The sequence below is a fragment of the Lathamus discolor genome, chromosome 2, assembly GCF_037157495.1.
Source record: "Lathamus discolor isolate bLatDis1 chromosome 2, bLatDis1.hap1, whole genome shotgun sequence".
In the NCBI taxonomy this organism is placed as follows: Eukaryota; Metazoa; Chordata; class Aves; order Psittaciformes; family Psittacidae; genus Lathamus; species Lathamus discolor.
Genome location: NC_088885.1, coordinates 63,140,524 through 63,167,253, shown reverse-complemented (window position 1 = coordinate 63,167,253; position 26,730 = coordinate 63,140,524). Strand labels below are relative to the sequence as shown.

Sequence of the window (26,730 nt, the reverse complement as noted above, 5' to 3'; positions counted from 1 at the left end):
AGCTGAGAATCAGACCCAGAAAGCTGCAACACATGTAAGTTTAGTTAGCTGCAAGTAAAAGTGCTAAGTGACCAAATAGTAGGAGGAAAGAAATGCAGGGCTGAGAGGAAAAATTAGGCAAGAGCTGACAGTCAACACATAGCATGACCTTCATCAGTATCGGCTCTGGGAAAGCAATCAGAAGAACAGAAAGACTACCTTATCTTCACTGTGTTGAGAAAGATTTTGCACACTTAGCCTCAGACACAGTGTAAACTGTGAAGAATGATTTTCTACAAAAGGCTCTTTCCCATCTGAGGAATGGATTTCTGTAATGTGCTCCTCATGGGGCAGCCCTAGAATGTCAATAATTTGCCTGTACACACCTTGGCAGCCCATTTACACAACAACATTTCTCATGGAAACTGTACATATAATTTTCTTCTAAAACTTGCAACAACTACCTTACACTGCTTTAGAGAGCTTATTTAGAGAGCCTCAAGGGACTGAAACTTGCCTATCCAAGAGCTCGATTCCTGTTTCTGGGAGAACACAACAACTCAGCCCAGCTGAGATACTATAACTGGCAAACCCCCAACTACAACTTTGGCCTTGGCTCTTATTACAAGGCTGAGCTGGCTGAGTATAAAGCACATCCTAGTCATAGCACAGGTCTTCAAAAACCGAAGAATCTATAGCATTTTTCTTGATTTTTTTTGCCCCAATGAATTTAAATACCAAAATTAAAAGGAAATATGGATAGCACCTATTATTGCACATGACAAACTTCTTCACCAGCTTTATCATGCTCATTTATTTTATTCTGACCTGTAACTTAATTATTAATACTAAATATATTGCATTATTATTGTATTATAAAATGCCTGATAACTAAATATTTAATCAAGAAATAACAGTTGAAACAAGTTGAGTTATTTGCATTTTCAAACAGCAGTTGAAATGAAACCTGAAGGTTGCTTGGAGTCAATATATTCCATTTTGTGACTTCTATATGTATTTTAATTTTCTTACAGTGGAATTTCCCATGAAGCACAAATGATCCATTATATCTACCTATGGAGTTGCAAGAAACATATCTACACGTATCAAAAGTGTCTTGCTAATGGTCAGCTTCCTGATACCTGTGAACAGCCCCACTTCTGATGGTAACTTTTCCTGTAACCATTTCAAGAATATGATCCCAATGATCCAGTGTTTTCCTGGGAATGAGGAGGCGTACTACAGGGCTAATGAGGTCTCCATTAGCAATCAGGCTGAAATAAAGCAAAGTAAAATAATTTAGAGGAGCATTTTAAACAAAACAACTTAAGTAAAGATGCCACCACCCCCGCCCTGAAATGGCAGTTCGCTAACTGAAAGTTCTACTTACAAAATAGTGTAGGGCTCCTGGAGTGGTTTTCGAAATCGTGCTGACACAGTGATTCTACTATGAGTAACAGGCTTGACCTGCAAGTAAAAAAAGAATTAGAAATTACTCAATCTTCACATTAAGAAAGAGTTTGCCCCAAACAACACCAGCAAGGGGGCAGCATATCTGCAGAAAGACGCTCCTGTGTTTAAACCACAAATTTTATTCACTTCCAGCTTCACTTTCTACACACAGCATACGTAATTACTGCTGCAGGTCTACATAAATGTTGGAGAGCAACCACAGCATAGTATATCACAGTGCAACATGGCACAATGTATGGTTTCCAGTGAGAGGTTATGATTACTTGGACATCTTTGGTGACTTCTCAGTTGTTGTTCCTAGAGACCCAAAGCAACACTTCCAAACACTGTTTTTGCTTTCTTAGTCTTTACTGCTTATAACCATGGCCCAAGCAATTAAACCATCTTCTCTTTCTAACCATAAATGTCATCTATAGGTCTCTCTGCTAGTATTTAACAATAATAATTATGTAATAAGTACTTTTCCTCTTATACAGGCCTTTTCATCTAAATCTACCAGTCATTTATAAAGGTTGCTGAATACTACGCTTATTTAAGGGTGATGACTTGTAAGTGAAGTGCACTGCAGATTTTTAGCTCTCAGAATAAAACATACGCTATTTCCAGCATTATTCCCTGTATTACTCTGAGGAGACACTGTATTGAGATCAATCAGGGGGGCCTTCTACAAGAGGAGAGACGGCAAGAAAGATGTTACTGCCACACTGTGCCAACAATGTTTGTGGACCTTTCCTTTATGCAAGCAATTTACTAGGGAGTGTATTTGCTCCCTAATAATTATTTCATAGATACATGTTTGTCTTGGCCTCATACAATGAGAAATTTTGTACCAGACTGTACATATGCTATGTCTTAATGCCTAAGGCAATTGCAATTCATAGCCTTGCTGTTAATTTCAATGTGCTCTGAATCAGGTGGAAGATTCACACCTACTACTACAGGCCTGGAAAGAGAGCAAGAGGAGAGTAAGAGGTTGCTATAATACATCTCATTAGGGGAAGCAAAAAAATTTTTTTGCAACTGCCAAATAATTTAGGAGCTCAGCCATTCTTGCACATACATTTAAAGCACATTTTTCAGAGTATAACATGTCGTTTAAATCACCAAAATTAGAGATGAAAATTTATTGAGTCTCTAGGAAGAAAATGAAAACACATCTTAAGCTGCAACATCTGAAAACATTTCTATCAGTGCTGTCATCCATCAAGGTTATTTGCCCAACATAAGCAACCTAACAGAAGGCTTCAGAAGACAGAAAAAATAAGGTAACTTTCTAAAAAGTATGCTACTGAAGTGTAAGACAATACTGATTTATTTCCATAGTACCATGTCCTAACGTTTAGACTCCACACAGAGGTTGCATCCAAGCCAGGAATGACTTAACTTTGGCTGGCCATACACCTTTCTGCATAGCTGCTAGATTGCCAGGCTAATCCCCTATAAGGTATTCAATATATAACTAGTAAAGCCTCACATTACTTTTTCTAAAGGTTGATTCCTCATCCATACTTACGCTCTTGATACCTATGCTCAAGCTCTCACATACTCCAAACAGTCCATCAAACTAAGTTCTCTGATCCGGTCTGCAACACTCAGCTTCCAATGATCCACACTCTACTGGAACTAGTTAGAAAGCATTCACTAAATATGAAGGAGCACTTTACGATAGTCCCATGTGTGCCCAATTATTTAGTTGTTCTTGCAAGCTGATGAAACCATTAATTCTAAGGTAGGCTCCTAAGAAGGCCATCATGTTATTGCATGCAGTCCAATCACCTGGCCCCTGAGAAAACAAGCAACTTGGCATGTTAAGTGCTCATTAATTATTCAAAGGATTGTATTTCTCCCAGTAACAGCTACTGTGGCATCAGCTTTCTGACAAGTCTCTCTTTTGGGTTAATCTATCAAAGAGCGTTAATATTTCTAGCAGCCTTCTGTGGTCTAACAAGTCAGTCCTGCTCTTGAGCAAGTGAACTTCAGGTGACTGTAAGATGGGCCCAGGTTGGCCAGAGACAATTATTTGTTTTTCTATCTAAGCATGGCCTAAACCAAAATAAAATACAATTTTGTGTTGTTTTGCTAAGCATTTTTTAATCAAATGTAACTGTCTTAAAAGGTTAAAAGAATACATTAGTCAAATATTACATTTGCTAATGTAACACCACAAAAATCAGTGCATAGAAACACTAAGGTGACTATGACACTATTAAAACACCCACAAGTATTTACCACAGTGCATAGACCAGACCTCAGTTTCTGGGAGCCTGGAACAGAGTAGCCCGGACTAAATCAGGCAGATACTGGATCACAGTGGCACAGAGCACTGAAGTCTTTTGCTACACCCAACATGAATAGCACGGATGAATGTACTGCTCTTGGGGTCCACACGCTCTCAAGCTGATGTTTAGGCTATCATTGTTTGTCTGGAAGATGAGGGGCAACTAGTGTCTTTGGGACTGCTTGGCTTCTGAAGGTACATTTTACACCTGATCTGCTTTCAGGGGGCAAAAAGACATACAAATTCCTTATATTCATCCAGAACACAGGGACAACACTGATGCTGCAAATGAGAGAGAAGAAAGGAGGAAATAAATACATCAATTGTGAGAAAATTAAAAAACAAAACAAAACAACAAACAGAAGAAAGTGCCTGCACAGGGCGCTCCAAATGAGCTGTGTAAAACATCTCTAATTTTGAAGCTGGAAAGTATGCAAACATGCAAGCAAATGCCATATACTATAGTATAGTATAATATTCCACAATGCAAAAGAGAGAACTTACAGATACCCAAAGTAGGTTCTGGCTACAGAATAGTATATCAAGCTCTCTAAGCACAAAAGCACAAAACTCAGCACAAGCAACTCTAGCCTGCTCTAAAGCCACCTGTTTAAAAAACAGTTTGGCTAGATCTACACAGCACTGTGATTGAAAACAAACCAACAAACAAAACCCTCCACCCTATACACCATTCTTCTAATTAATGTGACTGTCCTGCTGTTTTTTGGGGGGGCTTTGTTGCTTTTGGTTTGGTTTGGGGTTTTTTGGCACAGCCTTCAAGTTACTACCTCTTCGAATTTAGAACAATTTATGTTAGACAAATGTTAAATTATTTATGGTTATGAAAAGCAAGCCATGTAATTTCAACGTACAGAAATATACATTAAAGAAAGACCAAGTGCCCAGCCACTGTAAATCAATCTCGTTCTTTTGAAGTACATGGAGTTATGCCAAACCATCAAAGCAGAAGACCTGACCAAAGATTTAATTAAAGAATTCATGCTTCTGCTCCTGTTTCCTTTGTAGGAGGTACCACAAGGCTGCAGTGTCTGGAATAGCCTGACCCTTCTGGCACTGCAGAGTTACATATTAACAGTGATGTGGTCTTGGGTGAAAAGTTTGTGCTTACGTTAAGCAATCATCATCACTAGCCCCCTAAGCCCTTCATTTTCTTTTAATTTCACCAGCCACATTCTCAGCTGATGTAAATCAGCACCTTCCCATTTACGTCAGCAATTGTACATTAATCAATGGTCTGGCCCCATTATGATTTTATCTTTGAATTTTGTACATTTTCAGTTTGTTTGAAAAGACCCATTCAAGGGCAGCTTCCATATCCTCCTCACAAATGCTGCCAACATAATTTGTGATGGGATACTCATCTGAGTTGTTACACAATAACATACAGCAGCAACACAAAGTATTTAGGGGAGGAAGGAGAAAGCATTATATTACTTGAAACTCAGAGGGAACTTTTAAGGTGAGGACAAGAAATCAGGTAAGAATTTGCAGTGCAACAAAGAGCTAAAAACAGTTGGAAATACACCATGGGATCACAGACACTCAAAACTACCATAATTTTTACCATTCTATTCTACAATGAATTTGTTGTTGTTTTCCACAGTGCCTCTTACACCAACAGCAGTGTGGATGATCCTTGCTTCAGAGAGGAGTTACTACCTGTCACATAACTTTGCAAAGCACCTTGCAGAGTCTGGGAAAAACAAAGCAGCTAAACTCAACACAGGCTACATTCTGGGAGTGGGGATCAATCTGCAGTGTTTGAGACCCCTGTAAACACTCAAATTTCAGAATACATTTTACAAAGAGTCTAAAAAGCCCAGCTTTCCTCTTCAGCTGGAATTTACTGTGGTTGAATTTGTGTTGCTGAATGTTAGCTGCTGCTGAGTACCTTCTAACATTCCTTTGAAAATAAAAATCCAAGATGCAGATCAGCATCTAACTGAAATATGGTAAAAAAAAAAAATCTGCAACCTCACAGCTGCTTTGTAACAAGATTCACTGTATTTTTCACTTACGCTAAAAAAATTTGCTCAATATTCATAAAATTTAGCAAACGCAGACAAAACACTTAGCAAACACATACAACATATTGCACAATATACTTCAGGGTACTTACATCTTCCACTGTTGACTGTGGGCAAAAAACAAAACAAAATGATCAGCAGCCAAACCATTACCTCAGGTATACTATTACATGTACACATATGAAAAACAGTTTTTGTAAGAAAACCATTTTGAATTAGTGCATGCATATCCACATCTATGTATGTATATAAAGTGTGTGCATGCATACATATATACACCAACTTAATATAACTTCCATACAAAAATTTCTTATTCCGTTTATGTGGTCCAGCTGACCACATGAAGGACTGAAGATCAACAAAAGATGTGTTACTCCTTTTTAGAACACTGTCGATGGGCTTTTGCTCATGCAATGATCTAAATCAAAGTGGGAAGAGAATGTTACATATACAGCTTTACAGGGAAATCATCATTAAGAATGTGGGGGTTGCTCAGCAAAGACAAAGTAACCCACACATTGGCTTGAAATACAGATTAAAAAAGAATATATTTTATTTCTTTGTTCAGAAATGTGTTCACCAGTAAAAAGTAAAAAATACAATCCCTAAAATGGAGATGTAGCAAAATTATGAATATTTGGTTTGATTGGTATGAACCTATTAGTTGATCCCAATGCACAAAGTTTTTGCTTCTATGACTGCTACATTATCCTTTTCACACTTATCAGTCAAATAGACTGGAAAGTGGGACAGACCCAGCAAACTACCCAATCTCCTGTTGGCTACTTGGGACTTGCAAGAGGCATGTGACACTTCAGAGAATCAGTCCGTGTCTGTCAGAACAGTATACAGTTCATTAAAAAGTATTTTCATTGTTCTCTGAAAAGGCTGCGTATTTAGTTTCTAAAAAGATGAATTTATGCACTTGAGAATAGTTTTAACCAGAAATTTACTATTCTTAGCTCCCCCCCCCCCCCCCCCCAATTGTATATTAGAGACATGCTAAACACAGAGGTCTGAAAGCACATTCACAGGCTGCCATGAGGACACAGGCTAGCTATCCAGAGCTAAGAATTGGCATGACTATCTGATTTCTTTCCTTTTCTTCCCAGAAGTGCCTCCCATCAAAGGGAGCAACCAAGCAACTGCAAGATTTACAGGTTTACACATATTTATAAAGCTATTCTGGATGGCAGCAAAACAACAGTCAAAAAGACATAACCTCCCTGAACCAGACACTATATGCTGGTTTCATTTATACAGGTTTAAGACTCGCCCTTTCTTCTTGCTGTATTAATATAGTCTTGGGTGCTATGAACATCTCACTCATTGCATCAGTTTATAACTAACCTTTTCTTTTTAAGTATTTCAACAGAATGTCACATTCCAAATTTATCAGCTCATGCAATGAGCCATGGCTTTGCCAGCTTGTTACAATGGTCTGTTTGTTAATCAATGTGCTCAGAAAAAATTGAGAACAAATATTTGCATTCCCTTAGGGTAGTACTGGGGTCAAAAGAACCAAAACCCTATTTATACACACTATCACCACACTGTGATGTGAAAGAAAGGAATGTTCAAGGTTCAGTGATCAGAAGCAAATTAGAATGATAAGTTTTCTAAAGCTATTACAACACAGGAAATCTATTACATAGAAACAACTTTTTTTTAATGGGCATTTTCATACACTTGGACTGAAGATGCAGAGTCACTGAGGTTTTGGTCAGTACAAAACCATTAGTTATCCTTACATAGGAATTAAGCTGGATAATCTACATTCCCCTGGCTACTTTGCATTGCTAGATGGTACACTGGATAGTATAGAACAGCCTTGAGCAAGAGACTACTAGCCTTTCCACTGGTGTGGACACAAAGCACCACTGAAACTGCTATTAACTGAGTGTATTTCTAGGCTTATATAAGTAGGTCACAACACCACTGCAGTACACAAACTTAGCCCACACAGAGCATAGATAAGCCAGAAATTTAGATTTAAATTAGTAGAAAAAAATTATTCACTATGAGGGTGGTGAGGCCCTGGCACAGGTTGCCCAGAGAAGCTGTGGCTGCCCCATCCTTGGCAGTGCTCAAGGCCAGGTTGGATGGGGCTTGGAACAACCTGGTCCAGTGGAAGGTGTCCCTGCCTATGGCAGGGGGGTTGAAACTAGATGAGCTTTAAGGTCCCTTCCAACTCAAACTCTTCTGTGATTCTACAAAATGAACTATGCCAGGACAACTATGCCAGAATAAATGGCCATGTACTGACTCACGGGGCCTTTTAGACCTCAGAACTCCTACAAAATTCACTAAGTGTTTAAAGCCACTCTGTTCCCCTCCAAAGTGAACTGCACTCCTTTTCAACTATGGTAAGTGATACTGAGTTCACATCCCTTGTGCACCTGGGGATAAGTCTCACCACATCTATCTAAGCCCTGAAAAGAAAAATGTTTCTCTTGGGATTCATCATTGTTTTGGGGCATTGGACTAGAGGCCAGATCTTCAGCTGAGATAAATCAGACAATGACATGGCCTTATCTGCACAGGCACTTAGCCTGTGTAGTGCTCCACAACTGATCACACCTGTGTTGCTTCTGGATCCCAAGAATCAATCCTATTTCTTCTCTGAGTTGTATGATGTTATTTATAACCTGCACTCCTTACAACACACACAGTGATGGCATCAATAATGCAGATTTTATTCAAGCAAAATAGATCCTGAGACTACTTTCTGTCACTGACATAATACTGACAATTCTATTTTTCCCAATTCCTTAGACTCATTTAAATCAAAAAGAAGCCTCTAGCCTTCGCAGTTGCTCAGAAGGGCATGAACCTGTGAACAATGACAGCTGAAGAACAAAAAGCAACCCTAAAAAAAATTTTTTTTTCATCATTTTTAATCAAAGGTAGCAGTTGTTAATGTTTCCAGTAAGTCAATGCAATATGCAGCAACTAGTTTTTAATGAGACTAACATGCCTCATTAAAAGCTTCAGTACTGGCAACTTTTCCCTTCCAGACTCCTCACAGACCAGAAAGAGCAGTTACCCTACAGAACAAGGCAGACGTGTTAATGAAGGAAGAGACCAACTTTCAAGTTTCATATAAAACTCAATATAGACCATGAAATTCTCCAGTGACATGAACCAAAGCCTCTACAAGTCTTTCTGTTGCTCAAAAACCCATTAAATCCACCTGTAAGCAAGCTGTTAATTAGAATATTCAAAATTGCACAATTCAGGTATACAGAATGATATAAAGAGAGATCTTATTAATTCATAGGCCCTATTAGAAGACAGCTTATGTTTTAACTGGATGTCTGGTCAGGTCTTCTGATTCCTCCTGGTGTCAGATTATGAACACTCAGGATGTGTATTTGTTGTGTATGCCTTGTTGTGCTAATTATGTTACTAGGATACTAAATACCAAACAATGACATATAAAATTTAAGTATTAAATATGTTGCTCAAGAGCTTAAAGACATATATCTCATCTTTTTTATCTTTACCTTTTGACAGTCTTATTCCTGAAACTATGCTTACAGTAGAATTCCTAATTAATTCAGCATCAGAAAATGAGAAATTCCTTACGGAACCTGTGACACCAGCAGTAGAAGAAATCAAACTGGTCAGATATGGAGTAGCAAGAGGGTTTAGTTCTGCATATTGGCACAGGAATATGAGCAGACCTTTATATTATATTTATTTCCAGTCATACAAGTATTTTGTTCACAGTAATTCTGAGTAGCACAAGTCCTGTTTGTTTCTAAGTCTTAGGAAGGAATGAGGAAAAAATATCCTGTGAAGAGAGATTATTTTGACATCAAGTGGCTGTAATTTGAACATGCTGGGATCATTTCTGATACCTATTCAGGCACTCTCTCTCCCTCACGAAACTGTCTCCTACACAGAGAAAGTACCAATGAGCCATTTCTAATTCGAAGTTAGAAGTGAATCAAGATTCCACCCACTGAGAAATTAAAAGCTTTTTCTTATGATTAGACATGCACATTATTTGTCAGATATGATAAATGCTAGGTTTGAAATAAACAATATAATTATAAATACTGGGATTTTTCATGAGAATATATTAGGAAAAAATATGCAAGTATGCTAAGGACAAGGTATACCCAGCATAAACATACCAAAATAATTTCTGAAATCGAGAAAACATTATAAACTTCCAAAACTCAATTTTTACAAATTAATTCAATCATATCACTGCTGACAGGTGAGTGGTGACTCCACTTCTAGCAACAAAGATGAGCTTAAAGGATGCAGAAGTAACAACTGCCATAAATTATACTAAATGAATTGAATTTTAAAATATGGAGGAAGAGCAGGAGACAGAGAAATTGCAGCTCCTTAAAATACTTTCACAGCAACATCTCAAATGCTTTTTTTTTTTTTTTAATTGTGATGATAAGTTCCGATCTAACAAGTCTCAAACATTGTTATTTTCCACCTCACACCCCCTTGTCATGGTGTGAAGCTGAAATAGAGTTAAGGAACAGTAAAATGCATTTATGTAAAACAGTGAAAAAAAAGTTATGAATCACTAAAAAAATGTGACCAGGACAAAACTACTGCAATGTGAGGCAAATGCAGCACAAGAAATGTACCCAGGCTGAACATGGGAAGAATCAGGAGCTGGAAAAGTAGGGCAAGAACTGGTGGGCAGCGGGCAGAGAGCCCCCTACTCCATCCCTCACATCAGGGTCCCTGACACATATCACCAAATCTGACAGTCTAAGAGCCATGCTTATAATGCTAAATGACAGCATCCTGGAATGAACCCACCATTCTAAAAATTGAATAAAGCAACACTTCCTCAACTAGCCACACATTTGGCCTACAACCAACCAGCTCTTGCAACACCTGTTTTCATATTTACTGCCCATTCCCAATTGATGGATAATGCTAGAAACGCACCACAGTTCAGCAAATGTTCTAAAATTATGGACCAGGATGTTTTCATTGTTTAAACATCATAGGCAACAGTGCAGGACCTAAGGAAAAGAGTCTACACCATCCTTATCTCTATATAGTATAGAGATAAATCTTAATGTGCCTTACATTGAGTAAGACATAAGTAGAGTTTTCTTAAATAACTTCATAAAGTTGGTAAAAAAATCCAAGCAGAACATAAATGACAATGAATCTTGAGCAGCACAAAAAATACTTGTGTCAGTTTGCCATGCAATCACCTTGTCCTAGAAGCCCAGGGGAAAAAGTGAAGAGCAGACCAAAAACTTAATGTTTTTACTACCTAAGAAAATCCGTCTGCTCTCAACCAAGGTCAAATCTATCTTTACGGGTCAGTAAAGCAGCTTAATGCAGGCCTACTATGAACTTTTGATAATAGATGCTGTTTCATATGACACTGTAAGGTTCCCTTTCTCTTTCGTTTGCAAGAGCCTGGCTCTTGAATGTCAAAATGCATCTGCTTTTCTTTGGTGATTGCAATTCTTTGCCTTTATAATAATAACACATTGCAAAGACTGTTTAGTTCAATGTGTTCAAAAAACCTTCGCCACAATAAGTCAAAGAAGAAAGGAGGTTTCAGCTGAACCGTTTTGTGAAACAAAAAATCTCAAAGAGTTGCCTCTAGCATTTGCCCATACAAAAGCTCAGCTAACTCTTCAGCAGCTTACTCAGCCCCAATGACAATTAAAATTACATTTTTTGGAGTGCACAGGGAGAGACCATCTATATCAGGTATAGTGCCTAGAGAAATATAAATGTCCATGCTTTACACATTATAATGGGAAAATAATGTTCAATACCTTTTACAAACAATTAAGCTTATAATAATAAACAAATGGTAGGTCTGTTGGTCCATACTTCCTCAAGAGATTAATTGTTAAATTCCACAAGCACATCATTTAAGTGATGTTTACATCACTTAATGTACATTTATGTACATTTATGTACATTTATGTACATAATATGTACATTTAAGTACATATTTGTACTTGCAGATCAGCTTCAGTACAAAAGGGATCTCTCTTGCAAAACAAGCTCAGTTGCCAAAAGAAGCGATTGACAAAAAGGTACCTGAGGAATAGTTTGCATTGAAGCTTTAGCTTGGGTCAGAATGAAATCTTACTACTTTCTGTACAAGTAACATAACTGTAAAAAGTTTTGAGACGTATTATTTTAGTGTGAGGGCTCTGTCAGAGAATTCAAAATAGCCGAGAGCCAGGTCATCTGCTGAGACTGACAGAATCTTCTCATGCTTCTAGGACAAGTGTCTTCTTTTACCCTTACTGCTGCGTCTGGTTGAAAAGACTGAAATCTGAATTTATTGTCTACCCCTGCTCTCTCTCCAAAAAGTCTAAACTAAGATGGGATGTGACAATTCTACGGAACTATCTTGCTGCAAAGACAACCAAAAAGGAATTGAAAAATTAGACTTTTCCTAGAAAACTTGTTCCAGCCTTCCACACAGACCAACTACCACAGTGCAAGAGACATGTCATCACTTATTTGCTGGGATAAACAGCAAAACACACGGGAAAGAGCATTGCCATGTCAGTAAGACGCTGGAGTCAGATACAGATTTGCTGATACAGGCACTCTTTCACTCTTCACAGTGTCAGCTACTCACTGCCTTTAGCTCTCTGATTTCATCTTTTCTTTCTCCCTCTTCATAAGCCGCAGCTCATCCTTCTGACTGTCATAAACACTCCTAGTGAAGTGAATTTGTGTCACTGTGAAAATCAGCTAAGTGGCACACTAATCTGATGTTAAAGCCAAAAGAGAATGAAGGGCCTAAACTGCTGTGCTGCTGCTATTGCTAAGGTGAAAAGAGTACAAGCAGGCAATGAAGTGTCCAATGCACATAACGGCGTAGCAGTGAGAAGAGAGAGATGTGACTTCTAATGAAAAAACCAGGGGGGATTTTATTGCTGAAATTCAATCTAAAATAAGGCCTTACAAAAGCAAAATACCTTTGTGGTCTAGAGCATCAGTGACTACTACAAGGCTTCATGAAAAAACATGATTTTTTTTGTTTGTTTGTTGATGAAAATCTGGCAGACTCAAAGACAATACCGCTGCCCCTCATGGTCCTATAGCACATCTAGGTTTTTTTTATTTCTAAGTGAATGCCTGAAAAACAAAACAAAATCAAACAAAAGAGAACTTGCTTCCTCACATTGTTTTAACATAAATAAACTTAGACATGAAAACTTCTGTTACCAGCCCCCTGAAAGTTCATTCTTAGGACTAAATGATTAGGGCATGAAAACATTTGTGTTACTCATAATCCCAGATAAAAATTGGTAGACTATCACTAGGTTTCATCTCATTTTTATGACTCCTTTGCCCAAATAAATCAATCACATAAAGTTTAACTCAACATGGGGAGTTAAGCTCTCCACAGAGACTGGAGATTGCAAACATAAGTCAAACAGGAAGAATGAAAACTGAGATAATAGATGGTTTATACCATTTTACTTCAAAGGCTGGAGAGATGGCTGAAAATATTAAGATAACTTACAATGAACAATGATTCCAGAAGAAATAATAGAAGCCTCTCTTACAAAAAAAAATGCAATTGTAAGTAAAAAACCCACAACTTCTACAACCACTTCTCCAACTGCATAGAATTTGTATTATATTGAGAATCTTCTAAGGATATTGCCGCAAAACAATCAGCCTTAAAACTAGCCTTCAAGTAGCAAACCTACTGTTGTACTGATAGCTGGCAGTATCAGATTTAGCTAAGAGCCTTCCATGAAGACAGCTATCTTCTCAGCAAGGGCACATGCAGTTAGTCACACTGCACACTATTAATGAGATTCACACCTAATAGTGAATCCAAACCACTGCATTTTCAGAGGTGATTAGAAGCAATTTCCTCAAGTTATTTTTCCTGTTCTAGATATGTAAAAATAATTTTCTTTTTCACCCAAATACTGTTTTAATATAACACAGGATCCTACACACACGTTCAAGTATTCAGAAAAAATACTGAAGACCAGACATGCATCCAAAGGTATGTTTTTTGGTTCAGAAGTATGTTTCCTGTGTTGGAAGTTCAGGTAAGTGCAATACTACTGCATACAAACATTTTACCATTCCTTCCCCCCCCTCCCCCAATTATAATCTCTTACTTAGCTCATACTTAAGTGAGATAATAATTTTATTCTCTGCCTGTGCACACTGCAATTAACTAGTTTCATCAAGATTCACAAAACTTGGTCAAAGAAGACTCAGGACTGGAAGAAGAAGAAAATGCTGGGGGTCGAAAATTGAATTTATGAATAAATGTCATAGGAAAGCTTAGGTAGTGCCTATGTGAAGGAGAGTTGCTCAATAAATAAACATCAGCAAAAGAGTATAATCCTGCTGACTCATCTCTGTTTAATTAGCTTTTCCCAGTTTTAAAAAATTGTTCTTTTTTCTTTGTAAAAAAAAAGACACAAGCAACAGAGAACAACTATCTCTACAATGTTCTGGTCAATTGCATAAATAAACTCAGGAAAAAATATGAGTTACAAAGTTATGATCAATTATAAAACGCAGATGTCATATTTCATACCCTCTGAATAAGAAATATCTGAGTATCATAGTAAGTGTCATTAGGGCACTAAGACCTCAGTTTTGAGGGTCTTCGACTACAAGGTGTCCTACTCTCTGAAGACACCCACTACACAAACCATTAAATTGCTGGAAGCGTGGCATGTCAGCACAAGGTGAAAGAAACTGAAAAACAAGTGAGCTGATGCTTCCTGCCAGGCTGAAGCTGCAATTCAAATGTTTGTTGGAAATCATTGCTCCCATACACAATAAAACAGCAAAAATAATGCAGAGTCACACATCTCACAAAAACCTACATACAGTTTGTTTTGAAGCCTGCAGTTACCTCCTCAGACTACAGTCTGCTCAAGACAGCATAGGTGAGCTTGGAGAATTATGGACTAGAACTTGTCAGAAGTTTATAACTTACACTGGCAGCGACTGGGAAAAGTATTTCAACTGTCATTTTTTCAAACAAAAATATCCCTACTCCAGAAAAAATACCAAGTTTTGAAAAAAAATTGCTGGTCCAAAACTCCCAAAATTCCCATTCCCACCCTCTTTTTTGCATGAGGGGAAAAAAAAACCACTCTTAGGTTTATGACCAGATCCAATGAAGACAACAAGAGATTTTCTTTACTGAAAGTTTTTAACTGGATGTGGCAATTCAGAAAGCTGAGCAGAAGACAATCAGTGCACCATGCTCAGAGCAATCAGAGTAATAATCACTGAAATAATATGTTCAGAATGGTAGATAATTGTATTATTATTAAGCATAATAAATCTATATATAAAAATCAGACATGCAGGCATGTCGCTAACATTAACTGCAGGTTTACTTAATTATTTCAGACATCCTACCTCATTATTGACTTCAGGAGGTTTTTTCTTTGTTTCTCCAATGTTCAAATAGCTGTGGAAGGAAAACAGTTTTGATTACTTACAGAAGGAATTAACTTACACAATGCAAATATTCCTGCTCTTTTTCATACACAAAGTTTTTAAAATTTATCATGCCTCAAAATAACATAAAAAGTAACTAATTTAAGATTTTAATGAAGGAGTGTTAATATAAACCTGCAGGCTAGCTCTCTGGGCCAATACAAAGTACAGGGCAGAACCAATCATCTACTTTCAAGTCAGTGGTAGTTAGTCCAGACCACCAATAACCCCCTTGTCATAAAGAAGCTCACATACTATTGTGATGTGCATCAACAAATCTCAGCACAATATCAACTTACCAGAGTTTTCAAACTCATCATCTTGCCTCTCAGTTTCTCGCAGTAAGTCTCTGATAGATTTAAACTTTCCTCCATGCCCAAGTTTAACCCATGGCATCTGCTAAAGTTTAAAAGGATCTACAATTGTGTTCCAACAGGACATGGATACATCTGAACACTGTATATCCCGGGTTCTCGTGACGGTGATGAACCAATATCATCTGCACAATTATCTTGTGAATAAAGAAAATACAAGCCTCAACTGGACAAGAAAACAAAATATCTCTATTTGAACAAAACTACTCTCCATCAGAATACGTATTTCCACAAAAACACTGCATTAACACAGACCTGTTGGTTAAAACACACAGTGATGGATTAGCTGTATGCTGCCTTTCCAACGAAAGGGAATTAAATAAGCCTTTAAGCATGAGTAATCCATAGACTGGCAAACAGGCAACTGTCCAGGTACCCAGACTATGCTAACTCCTTTCCCTTGTCAGCACTCTGAGAGCCAGGAAAGTGGTTCTTCTCATGAATGCAGCTCTCAGTACCTTCCAGTACTGTAAGATATTTTCAGTTCTCAGTGCTGTAGGAAGAGATACCTTCTTGGGCAGTTACAACTTAGTACAGCAGCACCTTTCAACACCTTCTACCAAGAACTGAACATAAGGAAAAAAACCTCAAACGCATGACTGGGGCATCTATTCTATGCTGGGAGCATCTAACTCAACATTAGGTGATAGGCATTTGTTAGAGGTTCTCCCTATTCCTACTTTCAGTGAGAAACCCCATGTGCTTTGCCAGGCTTTTAAGGCTAGAAGATCCTACCTGGGAATGTCAGGCACAAGCAACAGTGCAGGCTCACCAAAAAATCTTTCGTAATGCATCTGCAGCCCTCCAGTAATGTCATGTTCTATAGTCAATGGCTGGAATAAGATTTGTTTCCTAGAGGAAATTTTCCTGCCTGGCCAAAGTTGACAATTCATCGGACCTGAACAAAGGTGTAGAAGCAAGAAAGAAAGAATTCTTTGAAGGAATGACAATTGTCTACCAAGGAACCACAAAATGGACACAGGGATTTTAAGGCTTGAGTATGCAAGGACAGTGAGACACAGCAAAGCTTCTAGGCAATGCTTTAAAGTGCATGCCAATGATGTGGCACAGCTACAGGTTGGGCAGAGAAGAGATTCAGAGCAGCCCTGCAGAGAAGGACTTGGGGGTGTTGGTCAATGAGAAAATGAACATGAGCCAGCTTCAGTGTGCACTCGCAGCCCAGAAAGCCAACCGTATCCTGGGCTGCATCAAAAGGAGCATGACCAGCAGGTCGACGGAGGTGATCCTGCCCCTCTGCTCTCATGAGACCTCACTTGGAGTACTGTGTGCTGTTCTGGTGTCCTCAACATAAAAAGGACATGGAACTGTTGGAACAAGTCCAGAGGAGGGCCATGAGGATGATCAGGGGACTGGAGCACCTCCCGTATGAAGACAGGCTGAGAAAGTTGGGGCTGTTCAGCCTGGAGAAGAGAAGGCTGCGTGGAGACCTCATAGCAGCCTCACAGCAGTATCTGAAGGGGGCCTATAGGGATGCTGGGGAGGGACTCTTCATTAGGGACTGTAGTGGTAGGACAAGGGGTAATGGGTTCAAAATTAAACAGGGGAAGTTTAGATTGGATATAAGGAGGAAGTTCTTTACTGTGAGGGTGGTGAGGCACTGGAATGGGTTGCCCCAGGAAGTTGTGAATGCTCCATCCCTGGCAGTGTTCAAGGCCAGGTTGGACAGAGCCTTGGGTGACATGGTTTAGTGGGAGGCGTCACTGCCCATGGCAGGGGGGTTGGAACTTCATGATCTTAAGGTCCTTTCCAACCCTAATTATTCTACAACTCTGTGATTCGGGAAAGGTAAATGCAGCAACACAGAACAATAGTTAAAAAACAAAGTGTGCACACCCCATGTTTAAAAAAACAATCAAAAACAACTATTGCCAAGTTTCTCCACAGGAATAAAAAAATCCCACACACACCCCCCCCCCAAAAAAAAAAAAAAAAAAAAAAAAAACAACGAACAAACCAACAAACAAACAACCAAAAAAAAGAAGTCTTAAAGCCTACAAGACTAAAAAGAAATAAGCTGCTGACCATAGTTCTTGTTCTCTGGCACCAGTGAATTATTTTGAAGAGAACTATGAGAAGTGACAAAGAAAAGCAAATATATAGTCAAAGGCTTAAATTCGCTATGCAGAGGTCTGGGCATTCAGCTGTCAAATTTCAGAGATCCACGAACCAGAAAAGGTTTAGACAGCGCCAAAGGATTTTTGTGGGATAACAGCACTCAAAAAAATTCCAGATCAAAAACTTAACCAAAGTATATCTACTTGCTAAGAAAGCAGAGATACTTCCACTCAGTGTCTATCCAAGTCAGCAATGAACCTACAGTGTTGTTTCAAGAGACACTGCCAAGGAGAGGAGAGGACAATCGGCCATTAATTAATGAACACAGACACAAGTAACTGGACAAAGGAAGGAAGAGGGCAGTGTAGCATGCTGAGAAAAAAAGCTAAAAGGGAAACTACCCCCAGCATAGATAATTTTCCTTCAGGAAGCTGCAAGTCAGGGAAGCAGTCTAGAGGGGTGCAGCCCTGAATGTGCATTCTCCCTCACCACTGCAACATCTATAATATACCAACACACCTCACTGCATATACGCCAAAACACCATGTATTCATTTAGCACACACATAAATGACAAAACAAGCTGGAAAATATAAAAATTCCTAGCACTGGCTAGTAATTCTTACTTCAAGAAAAAATTCTACATGTTTTTCTAACAGCAGAATGTTTAAATGCCAATTACTTCATTTAAATATTAAACATAGCAGCTTATATTGACTACGTACCTTCAAACATATATTTCATCTAAATATATGTATTACATCTAAGAATGTTAAGATACAGTGCTTGGAATGAGAGTGTTAAAGGAGAGGAAAGTTTAGTCTAGAAATCACTGCAGACAGGGAAGAAAAAGACCCATTTCTCAGTATAAGACACCTGAGAAGAAACAAATGCACTGCCTGAAGTGGAGCAATGACACTTTCAGCTTCTGCTTCTCCTTGGATATTCTCTCCTTTCCATTACATTCCCTCACATAAGTGGCACAAGCCACCATTCCAAAGTTCAGTCTATCACAGCAATGAATGTGTTCAATATGCAACACTGGGGGAAAAAAATAATGTACAAACTTCTTGCTGCTGTCAGACCAGATGCAGATCCTTTAGGGCAGATGCTTTGGTCTCTTGCAGCGGCAACAGCTTTTATCTTTGCCTGTGACACATACAGAGACATACGCTCTTTAATTCCTTCAATGCCTTTCAGAAAACTGTCCCTTTCAATTAACCCATCCTCTCCTCTGACTTTTCTGGATGTCTCCCTAATTATCATTCTGTCTACAACGCAGTTAAGAACAAGATCAACATTAAGCCCTTCATCCTGTCATAAATAATGCTGGTAAAAGCATTGCCAACATTTACAGCACTATATAAATAAATAAATACTAATAGTGAAGAACTTTGACTTCGAACCCAAGGATGGGAAAGATCTCAAGTCATCCCATTTATCCTCCCTACAGTACAGGACTATGGCATACTATCAAGGGATATACCAACCAATCTTCTCTTAACAAGTCCTTTAGGCTACCTTTTCTTAAGGTATTCTCTTTGGTGACCTTAAATTCTTAGCTATATTGTTTGATGTTGGAGCCATAAAAGTCTGAAAAGCTCTCACCATAAAACTCTGACCATAAAACATAACAAGACAAAAAGGAATGCTTTTTCCCACCCAAAATAAATCCAGAGTGCTCAGTTCTCTACACAGTGCACGTTAATGCTAACACTCACTTGCATTTAGCCTGTCCGCTGTACATAAAATACATTTAGGGAGGTGAAACATGATGTGCTGACAGCTAACAACTTTAAGCTATCCACAGAATCACAGCATTTAATACTAAAAAGATATGGTAGATCTTCCTTGGGAAATAAACACTGCATTTGACATGGAAGACAGTACAGAAGGAAAGGGACTTATGTTTAGCCTGTCACATCTTTCTCTCTTGCTTTGCCACTGAAGTGCAAGAAGCTCCAATAAATGTTCAGAAGCAGCCAGTGGCAAAAATGGTAAGAGTGCTGATAGAAATCCTACTCATTACACAGTTTTCTCCTGAAACATGATGAGCTCTCCTGGAAAGAGCAGTGTCTTGAACTCTGCAAAACCAAGATGAGCAAGGTCCCATAAAGCTGCTAGTTTAACATATAAATTCCTAACCACCTTCAGAAAGGGACTGTTAATTTTGAGATTTTGTTGTTTGTTTTTTTTAATTCAACAGTAAGAAAAATGCCCACAAAGAAATTCACTGCTAGAATTAAGAACCAGTACTGATCACATGCAGAGCCACTCAGGAACCACACCTAAAAGCCCAGATCTCCTCCACGATGCTATCCCAGTCACTCAGAAAACAGAGAAACTGTCATCTCAATTCTTGGTATCAAGGGAGGGAAGAGAAAGCAAACAGTCATGTTCTAAGCAACAGGAGGGCCTCAGATATTCTAGTCATAAAAAGTCTGTATACCTACCCGAAATGAACAGAAGTAATAGAGAGGTGGATAGCTAGGTAGAATAGTTTAGACTTTATAAAATAAGCAAGAAAGTGTTAGGAATTTAATTCCCAGGCTCATCAGCTCCACAGCAGGACTGTCAAGACTCCACCTTTCTGCAGCCTTCTCCCTCTTACCACTCACCCCTCAGTTAAGCACACATATCACAACATCATGCCATTGCTGCATGTCCTTCAAGTTAAAAGGCTGTTTCTCCGTTTCTACCATCATGTCAAGGAAATGGCACTATGTGACTGATGGTTACAGCAGCCTTTCTGTGGCTTGCAGCTCTTGTGCAGTTTTATCTGTTACAAGCACCCTTCCTTTCACCTTGGGTTGCAGTCATTTAAGTCCTCTTTCTGCAACGCCTAACAAAGGGGGTGGGAGCCTTCTAAAGTAACACCACAGCGCCAAACCCCAAATCCTGAGATTCAAGTTCCATACAAATCTGATATTACTTTTTAGCCACTCACTTGAGTTTTTTGAAGGCTTCCCTGCCACCAGCCACATACTGCTCTCCACTTCGAAGCTCCTCCAGCTGCCGGACACGATGCCCACCCCTGGGGGTATAGATGTTACGCACAGCTCCGAAGGGTGCCTTCACCCCAGCTGTCACCTCTTTCAGGAATACCTCAAAGTTAGACACCTTCTTCTCACTGATGACAATGCGGTGCCCCGGGAAGAAAGGGTCCCCGTTCCGATATACCAGCAAGCTCTTCACCGTCGGCTGCGAGAGCCAGGACCCCTTCGTGCCAGTACTAGTCATGCTCGGTGGCTTCGGACCTCCCGATGCCTGCACCAGTTTACTCAGGCGGCTCCTGCTCGAGCAACCCTCTCACCTCCGCCCTGACAGCTCTCTGCCAGGGGTGAAGCGCACACACTCAGGCCGGGCCTGGGCACCAGGGCCCACCTCCAAGGAGGCAGAGGAGGGAGCCCGGCGCCGCGGGGAGGGACCACAGCCTCCCCAGGGCTTGCGGCACAGCTCAGCTCAGCCTCTCGAGAGCGGCTCCTCCTTGGCAACCAGCTCCTGCTGCTCCCGGGCACCTGGGGAGGTTAACGCCGATTACACTAACCCAGGCAAAAAACAGAACCAAAACAACAACATTGCATGGAGATAGATCCAACACAGATGGAAAATGGACTGCAAGGGACCTACGGCCTCGCAGGGTATTTCTCCTCCAGCCTTGCCATTACGGGCAGCGACTTGCCGCTGCCACCCTGCTTTCCTCGGGGAACTTTATCCCGCGTTTGTTTGTCCTCCCCTTTGCCCAGCCAGGCAACAGCCTGTCCGTCAGGCAAGGGGCCTGAGGGACCCAGAGCCACCGCACAAAGCACTGCTCCGTTATTCACCGGGCGGTGGCTGGGGGAAGGAGAACGAGGAGGCGTCGTGTGTAGAGGCACGGCGAAGGAAGCGGGGGCAGTGGGGCAGAGCGTAAACGGACCAAGAGCCCCGCACCTGAGCGAGTGAGGGAGGGCAGTCCCCGCTCTGCCTCCTCCTCCCCAGCAGCTCAGGCGCTCCCCGCCACAGGTACCGGCCGCTGAACTGCCCTCAGCGCGGAGCGACTGCGGAGGTGAAACGTTGAGCCGGCTTAGCGCTCCCACAGCGAGCCCGGGCAGGGAGAATGGGGCAGCCGGGTCCCACCAGGCGAGGCGGAGCTGCTGTGCGATGGCGGCTCCACACGGGCGAGCGGCCGCTAAGCGCCGTTAACCGGCAGTAACAGCCCCCCGCGCCGCCGCGGAGGGGCCGCCCTTCGCTTGGGGGTGAGTAGAGGATTAACCACCCGCAGCTTTGGCACTCACGGGCCCCGGCCCCGCCGGCATGGGCCGGAAGTTAGGCGGTGGCAGGCTGCGACCGCGGCCGGCAGAGGAAAAGGGGGGGTGAAAACCACGTTATTTCATTCAAGTCTAGCCAGCTCTTGTTGGGGTTTCTTACTAAAGGGGTCAGTTATTTCCTTATCAAGAATAAAACAGACTTTTACTAGATCTTTTAGGTCAAGGTAACGAAAACGCTAGGCAGGTGCCCCGGCGGGGAGGCAAGGGCAAGCCCCAGCCACCAGCAAAAGCAGTTTCTGCAACACGAGTGAGTGCTTCAGGCGCTCTGCCCTGGCTGCTTCTGCGTAGTCCCTTGCTGAATCTGACACATGCTTTCTCCACTGGAGATTTAGTTACTTGGTGCCTGATAATTGCCTTTGGTTCATGATTAACATCTAACGATTCCCACTTGTGTGTGCAGGAAGGTCCATGCACGAAGCAAACGAACCACTGAAAAGTCATACTTGCTGTGATTCTTTCTGTACTTCTTGTCAGTTACTAAAAATCCCACCTGAAAATTGGATCTTTGCTGCAGGTCACTTGTTGCTATTTGCTGTTTACACTTCCTGCTACTCAGAAATAAAGCTGGGCCATGATTTTGCAGCGGAGTAAATACCAGTGGGGTTGAAATTAGGTTTTTGGACCATACAAATTAATTGCATATATTTGCAGACAATTATTTTGTTGTTTTGACGTTTTTAATATGCCAACTAATATGTCCTCCGAACATCTTTTTGAGAGGATACGTAAATGTTGTGGACACTATGTGGGTGCTTTTTCCCGATACTACCATATGAATGGGCAAAATTTGCTAGTAACACAGAACTAAGCTGCACTCCCCCCGTGTCTGGGTAATTTTATTTCGCTATTTGCATTAGAATATTTAAAGGCTTTTCATTACTCCTGTTATTCTTTGGTTGAATAAGTCTGCTAAAATTTGTTCTCTTAAGCATCCAGGATCAGTCACAAGAAATAATATCGCTCCTGCTGAGCTGGCCCAAACCGGCAGTTCTGTCTGGAAATTTCAGTTAATGAGACTCAGTGATGATTTGCCCTACTAAACCAAGATCAATTTGAAATACAACATGAACAGTAGCCTGATAAATCAGAAGAATATCCTCCGGCACAGTTTATTTTAAACAAAAATACATCAACAAAATGAAACAGAAAAACAATAGACAAATGTTGTGGTTTAACAAAATGTAAATGTGGACAACAAAACGTAAGGTAACACACCTAATTCAAAGAACATGGTGTAAAGTCAAATGAGATTATGTTGCAGTCTTTCTTAAGTCAATTTCTGTAATTCTGCATAGTAGGTATGATAGAATCATAGAATCATAGAATAGTTAGGGTTGGAAAGGACCTTAAGATCATCTAGTTCCAACCCCCCTGCCGTGGGCAGGGACACCTCACACTAAACCATCTCACCCAAGGCTTCGTCCAACCTGGCTTTGGACACTGCCAAGGATGGAGCATTCGCAGCTTCCCTGGGCAACCTATTCCAGTGCCTCACTACCCTTACAGTAAAGAACTTCCTCCTCATATCCAATCTAAACTTCCCCTGTTTAAGTTTTAACCCATTACCCCTTGTCCTGTCACTACAGTCCCTAATGAAGAGTCCCTCCTAAGCATCCCTATAGGCCCCCTTCAGATACTGGAAGGCTGCTATGAGGTCTCCACGCACCCTTCTCTTCTCCAGCAGCCCCAATTTTCTTAGCCTATCTTCATACAGGAGGTGCTCCAGTCCCCTGATCATCCTCGTGGCCCTCCTCTGGACTTGTTCCAACAGTTCCATGTCCTTTTTATGTTGAGGACACCAGAACTGCACACAGTACTCCAGGTGAGGTCTCACGAGCAGAGCAGAGGGGCAGGATCACCTCCCTTGACATGCTGGTCACGCTCCTTTTGATGCAGCCCAGGATACGGTTGGCTTTCTGGGCTGTGAGGCACACTGAAGCCGGCTCATGCTCATTTTCTCATCAGCCAGCACCCCCAAGTCATTCTCCACAGGGCTGCTCTGAATCTCTTCTCTGGCGAACCTGTAGCTGTGCCTGGGATTGCTCCGACCCAGGTGTAGGACCTTGCACTTGGCATGGTTAAACTTCATAAGGTTGGTATCAGCCCACCTCACAAGCGTGTCAAGGTCCCACTGGATGGCATCCCTTCCCTCCAGTGTATCAACCGAACCACACAGCTTGGTGTCATCGGCAAACTAGCGTGTATATAGCGTGATATAGTGTGTATAAAAAATACATTTTTGTACTTATTAAGAACCAGATCCAATGGCTGCCATCATCAAAAGACTTCCTTAGGTTTCATAGATAAATAGATTGGATCATGAAATCATACTGACACCATTTTAATCTTTAGCTATTAAAAAAACTTTGTAAACAAATGATCCAGTTGAAGCTGCATTTTCTAGCTAATTGTCAGCCACATATCTCCAGGTTGTCCAGTGTTTGAGAAGTGATTTTGGATATTCCATTATCAGAATAGTAGACCTGTTTAATCTCAGATCAATAAAATTTGTAAAAAAACAATCAAGAATGGGTCTTACAGGCTTACTCAATGTACAGATGAGTCCCTGGTGTGTCCAGACCACAACAAATTCTGACTACAGGTAAGTTTCGTTTACTTGACAACACTTTAGGCATGCCTTTTGGACATACTTTTTAATGCTATCTGCTTTGCTCTTTCTAGGAAGCCTCATAATAAAATACAGAGACTTTGATTCCACTGGATTTTTGCCACAGCCTGGGTACAAGAAGCTGTAAAACCTGAGAGAAAATAAACAGAAAATGCCTTAAATTCAAACTGAATTCCTTTAAAAGCCCCGTTTCCACACTGGTTGTCGCAAGACTAGAACTGGTCTAGATCTTCCTACCTGGAATTGCTTGGTGTACAGTAACAATTGTTCTTCCAAATGGATTTCAACACATGTGATGGAAAGAATTTTTCTTCCCTTTTATCTTGCTTCCTTTGATGGGAAAATTACCCCCCTGCTGTGAGTTACAACAGGGCAGTTAAGCATTACAGAAAGCAATTTCAGGGTGAGGGAAGTCAAATATGCTGTTACTGGTTAACAGTTAAATTTCTCTACTTGCTGCTGGTTTGCTTCTGTCTAGTAAAGTGGGGAACCAAACATTTACCATTTGCAAACTAATACTGCTTAACATTGATCTGTTGCAACCTGAAATGAACAAATACATTAAAAATATGCATATGTTTAAAAACCAAAAATGCTGATGACCTTCACACCATTGTGCAGTCAAGTAGTGATATGCCAACTATTTGTCTACTATTTTGTGCCAGATCTACCACTTAAGGTGATCTTAGGCCTAATTTGCAATTACACATTGTCTTTGGCATAGGTATAAGCCACTGAGTATTTTACTTGTGCATCCGTTTTGACATTTGCGTTACTCCAGAATACTGTTGGTCTTTACTTATAGCCATACTGTTTACAATCACTTTTATTGATTGCAATAAAACATCCCCTGAATGATATCAGAGACTTAAAGAAGCCTGGAACTGGTGGGCAAAATCTCTGTCCAAAACTGGGAGCACATTACAGATCCTTTGCAGAATTGCAATCCAGAATCTTGCTCATCGTTTAAGCTTTCCGTAGCTGATAGCACTGCCTCATAATGACTTCATCTTTCAAATTCAGCTGCTTGCGTTTCTGCTCTCTGTCCCCTTACTTGTGCTGCAGTGGAATCTCACCGTTTTCCTATTCTTAAGGCACCACCTTGAAATTCAGCCCCTGAAAAGCAACCATGACTGTCTAGTGCACAACGGGCCCATTATCTCACACAAGTCTTTTCAGGATGAAACATTTTATTTTCTTCAGTGATAGGAACAAAACAAAACAAATCCAGTATTTCCAAGGTTAGCATGTTTTCTGTCTTGCTTGAATGCAACCATTGCCCAAAAGCTAAGAAAAACTCAAGCACTACAGCTGATGGTAGCAGCCTTCATTCATGAGAATCTTCTCTTTCTAGCCTTTGCAGGGCTGGAGCGCTTATTCCCACTATTGTTTCAGTTCCTAAGCAATCTCCTGTCACATTCTCCACAGTAATGAGAAAAGCTGCTGAACCCACTGACACAATTAATATAAATGCAGAGGCACATAATCTCTTTGTGATGGAGCAATGTCAGACCTCTCATCTTACTTGGAGTCAGGTCAAGTGTCAGGATCGCATGATGGACCTGAAGTCAATGAGCACACGTTGGGGGATGTCATGAGAACAGAGCCATGGCATAGTGACATAGCATCAAATAGGGTCACTTTTTCTGCAGCAAAATACTGTGAGGTCTCTGGCATCTCAGGACCAGGAGCGATTTTGCAGCTTGTTGCAGGTCCCTGGCAACAAGGCTCAGTGACAGCAGAACGTGACGTCATGAAGACAAGAACATGTCCTGGTGCTGAAGACTGACAGAATGCAAAATGATAAAGTTTCTAAATACAGAGAAAATTCAGCTTTTTCTATTGTACACAGAGCTGAAACTCACACTTAATAACTACACCTTTGTGCAGCTTATCTAAAAATCAGCCTAAGCAATAGCAGCCACTTTATTCCCAGCTGTAATTCTGGGGTGATCAGACTGTCTGAACTGACGGTTTAATGTATATAAATACTGGGTAGTTCAACTTTCAGACACATGCACTAACTGGAAGAAACAAAATACTGATGCAGTTGGGCAGTTGTAAATTTTAAAACCCATGTCACAGCAATTTCACATTCTTCT

General features: G+C 40.5%; 1 protein-coding gene and 1 long non-coding RNA gene across 2 annotated transcripts in view; one reads left to right on the top strand and one right to left on the bottom strand.

Moving 5' to 3' along the window:
* DCDC2 (doublecortin domain containing 2) overlaps positions 1 to 21,509 on the bottom strand; it is a 58,530-nt gene extending 37,021 nt beyond the window's left edge. Inside the window, exons 1-4 of the mRNA XM_065667213.1 lie at positions 20,640 to 21,509; positions 15,163 to 15,214; positions 1,370 to 1,446; positions 1,122 to 1,253 (exon numbers count right to left, since the gene is read on the bottom strand). Coding sequence (XP_065523285.1) covers positions 1,122 to 1,253; positions 1,370 to 1,446; positions 15,163 to 15,214; positions 20,640 to 20,932 — 554 coding nt within the window. The 5' untranslated portion in view covers positions 20,933 to 21,509. The remainder of the gene's footprint in view (positions 1 to 1,121; positions 1,254 to 1,369; positions 1,447 to 15,162; positions 15,215 to 20,639) is intronic.
* Positions 20,694 to 25,504, top strand: LOC136008250 (uncharacterized). Its single transcript, XR_010610020.1, has 2 exons — positions 20,694 to 21,927; positions 24,682 to 25,504. It is a non-coding gene; the product is annotated as an uncharacterized LOC136008250 (long non-coding RNA).
* The last annotated feature ends 1,226 nt before the right edge of the window (positions 25,505 to 26,730 follow it).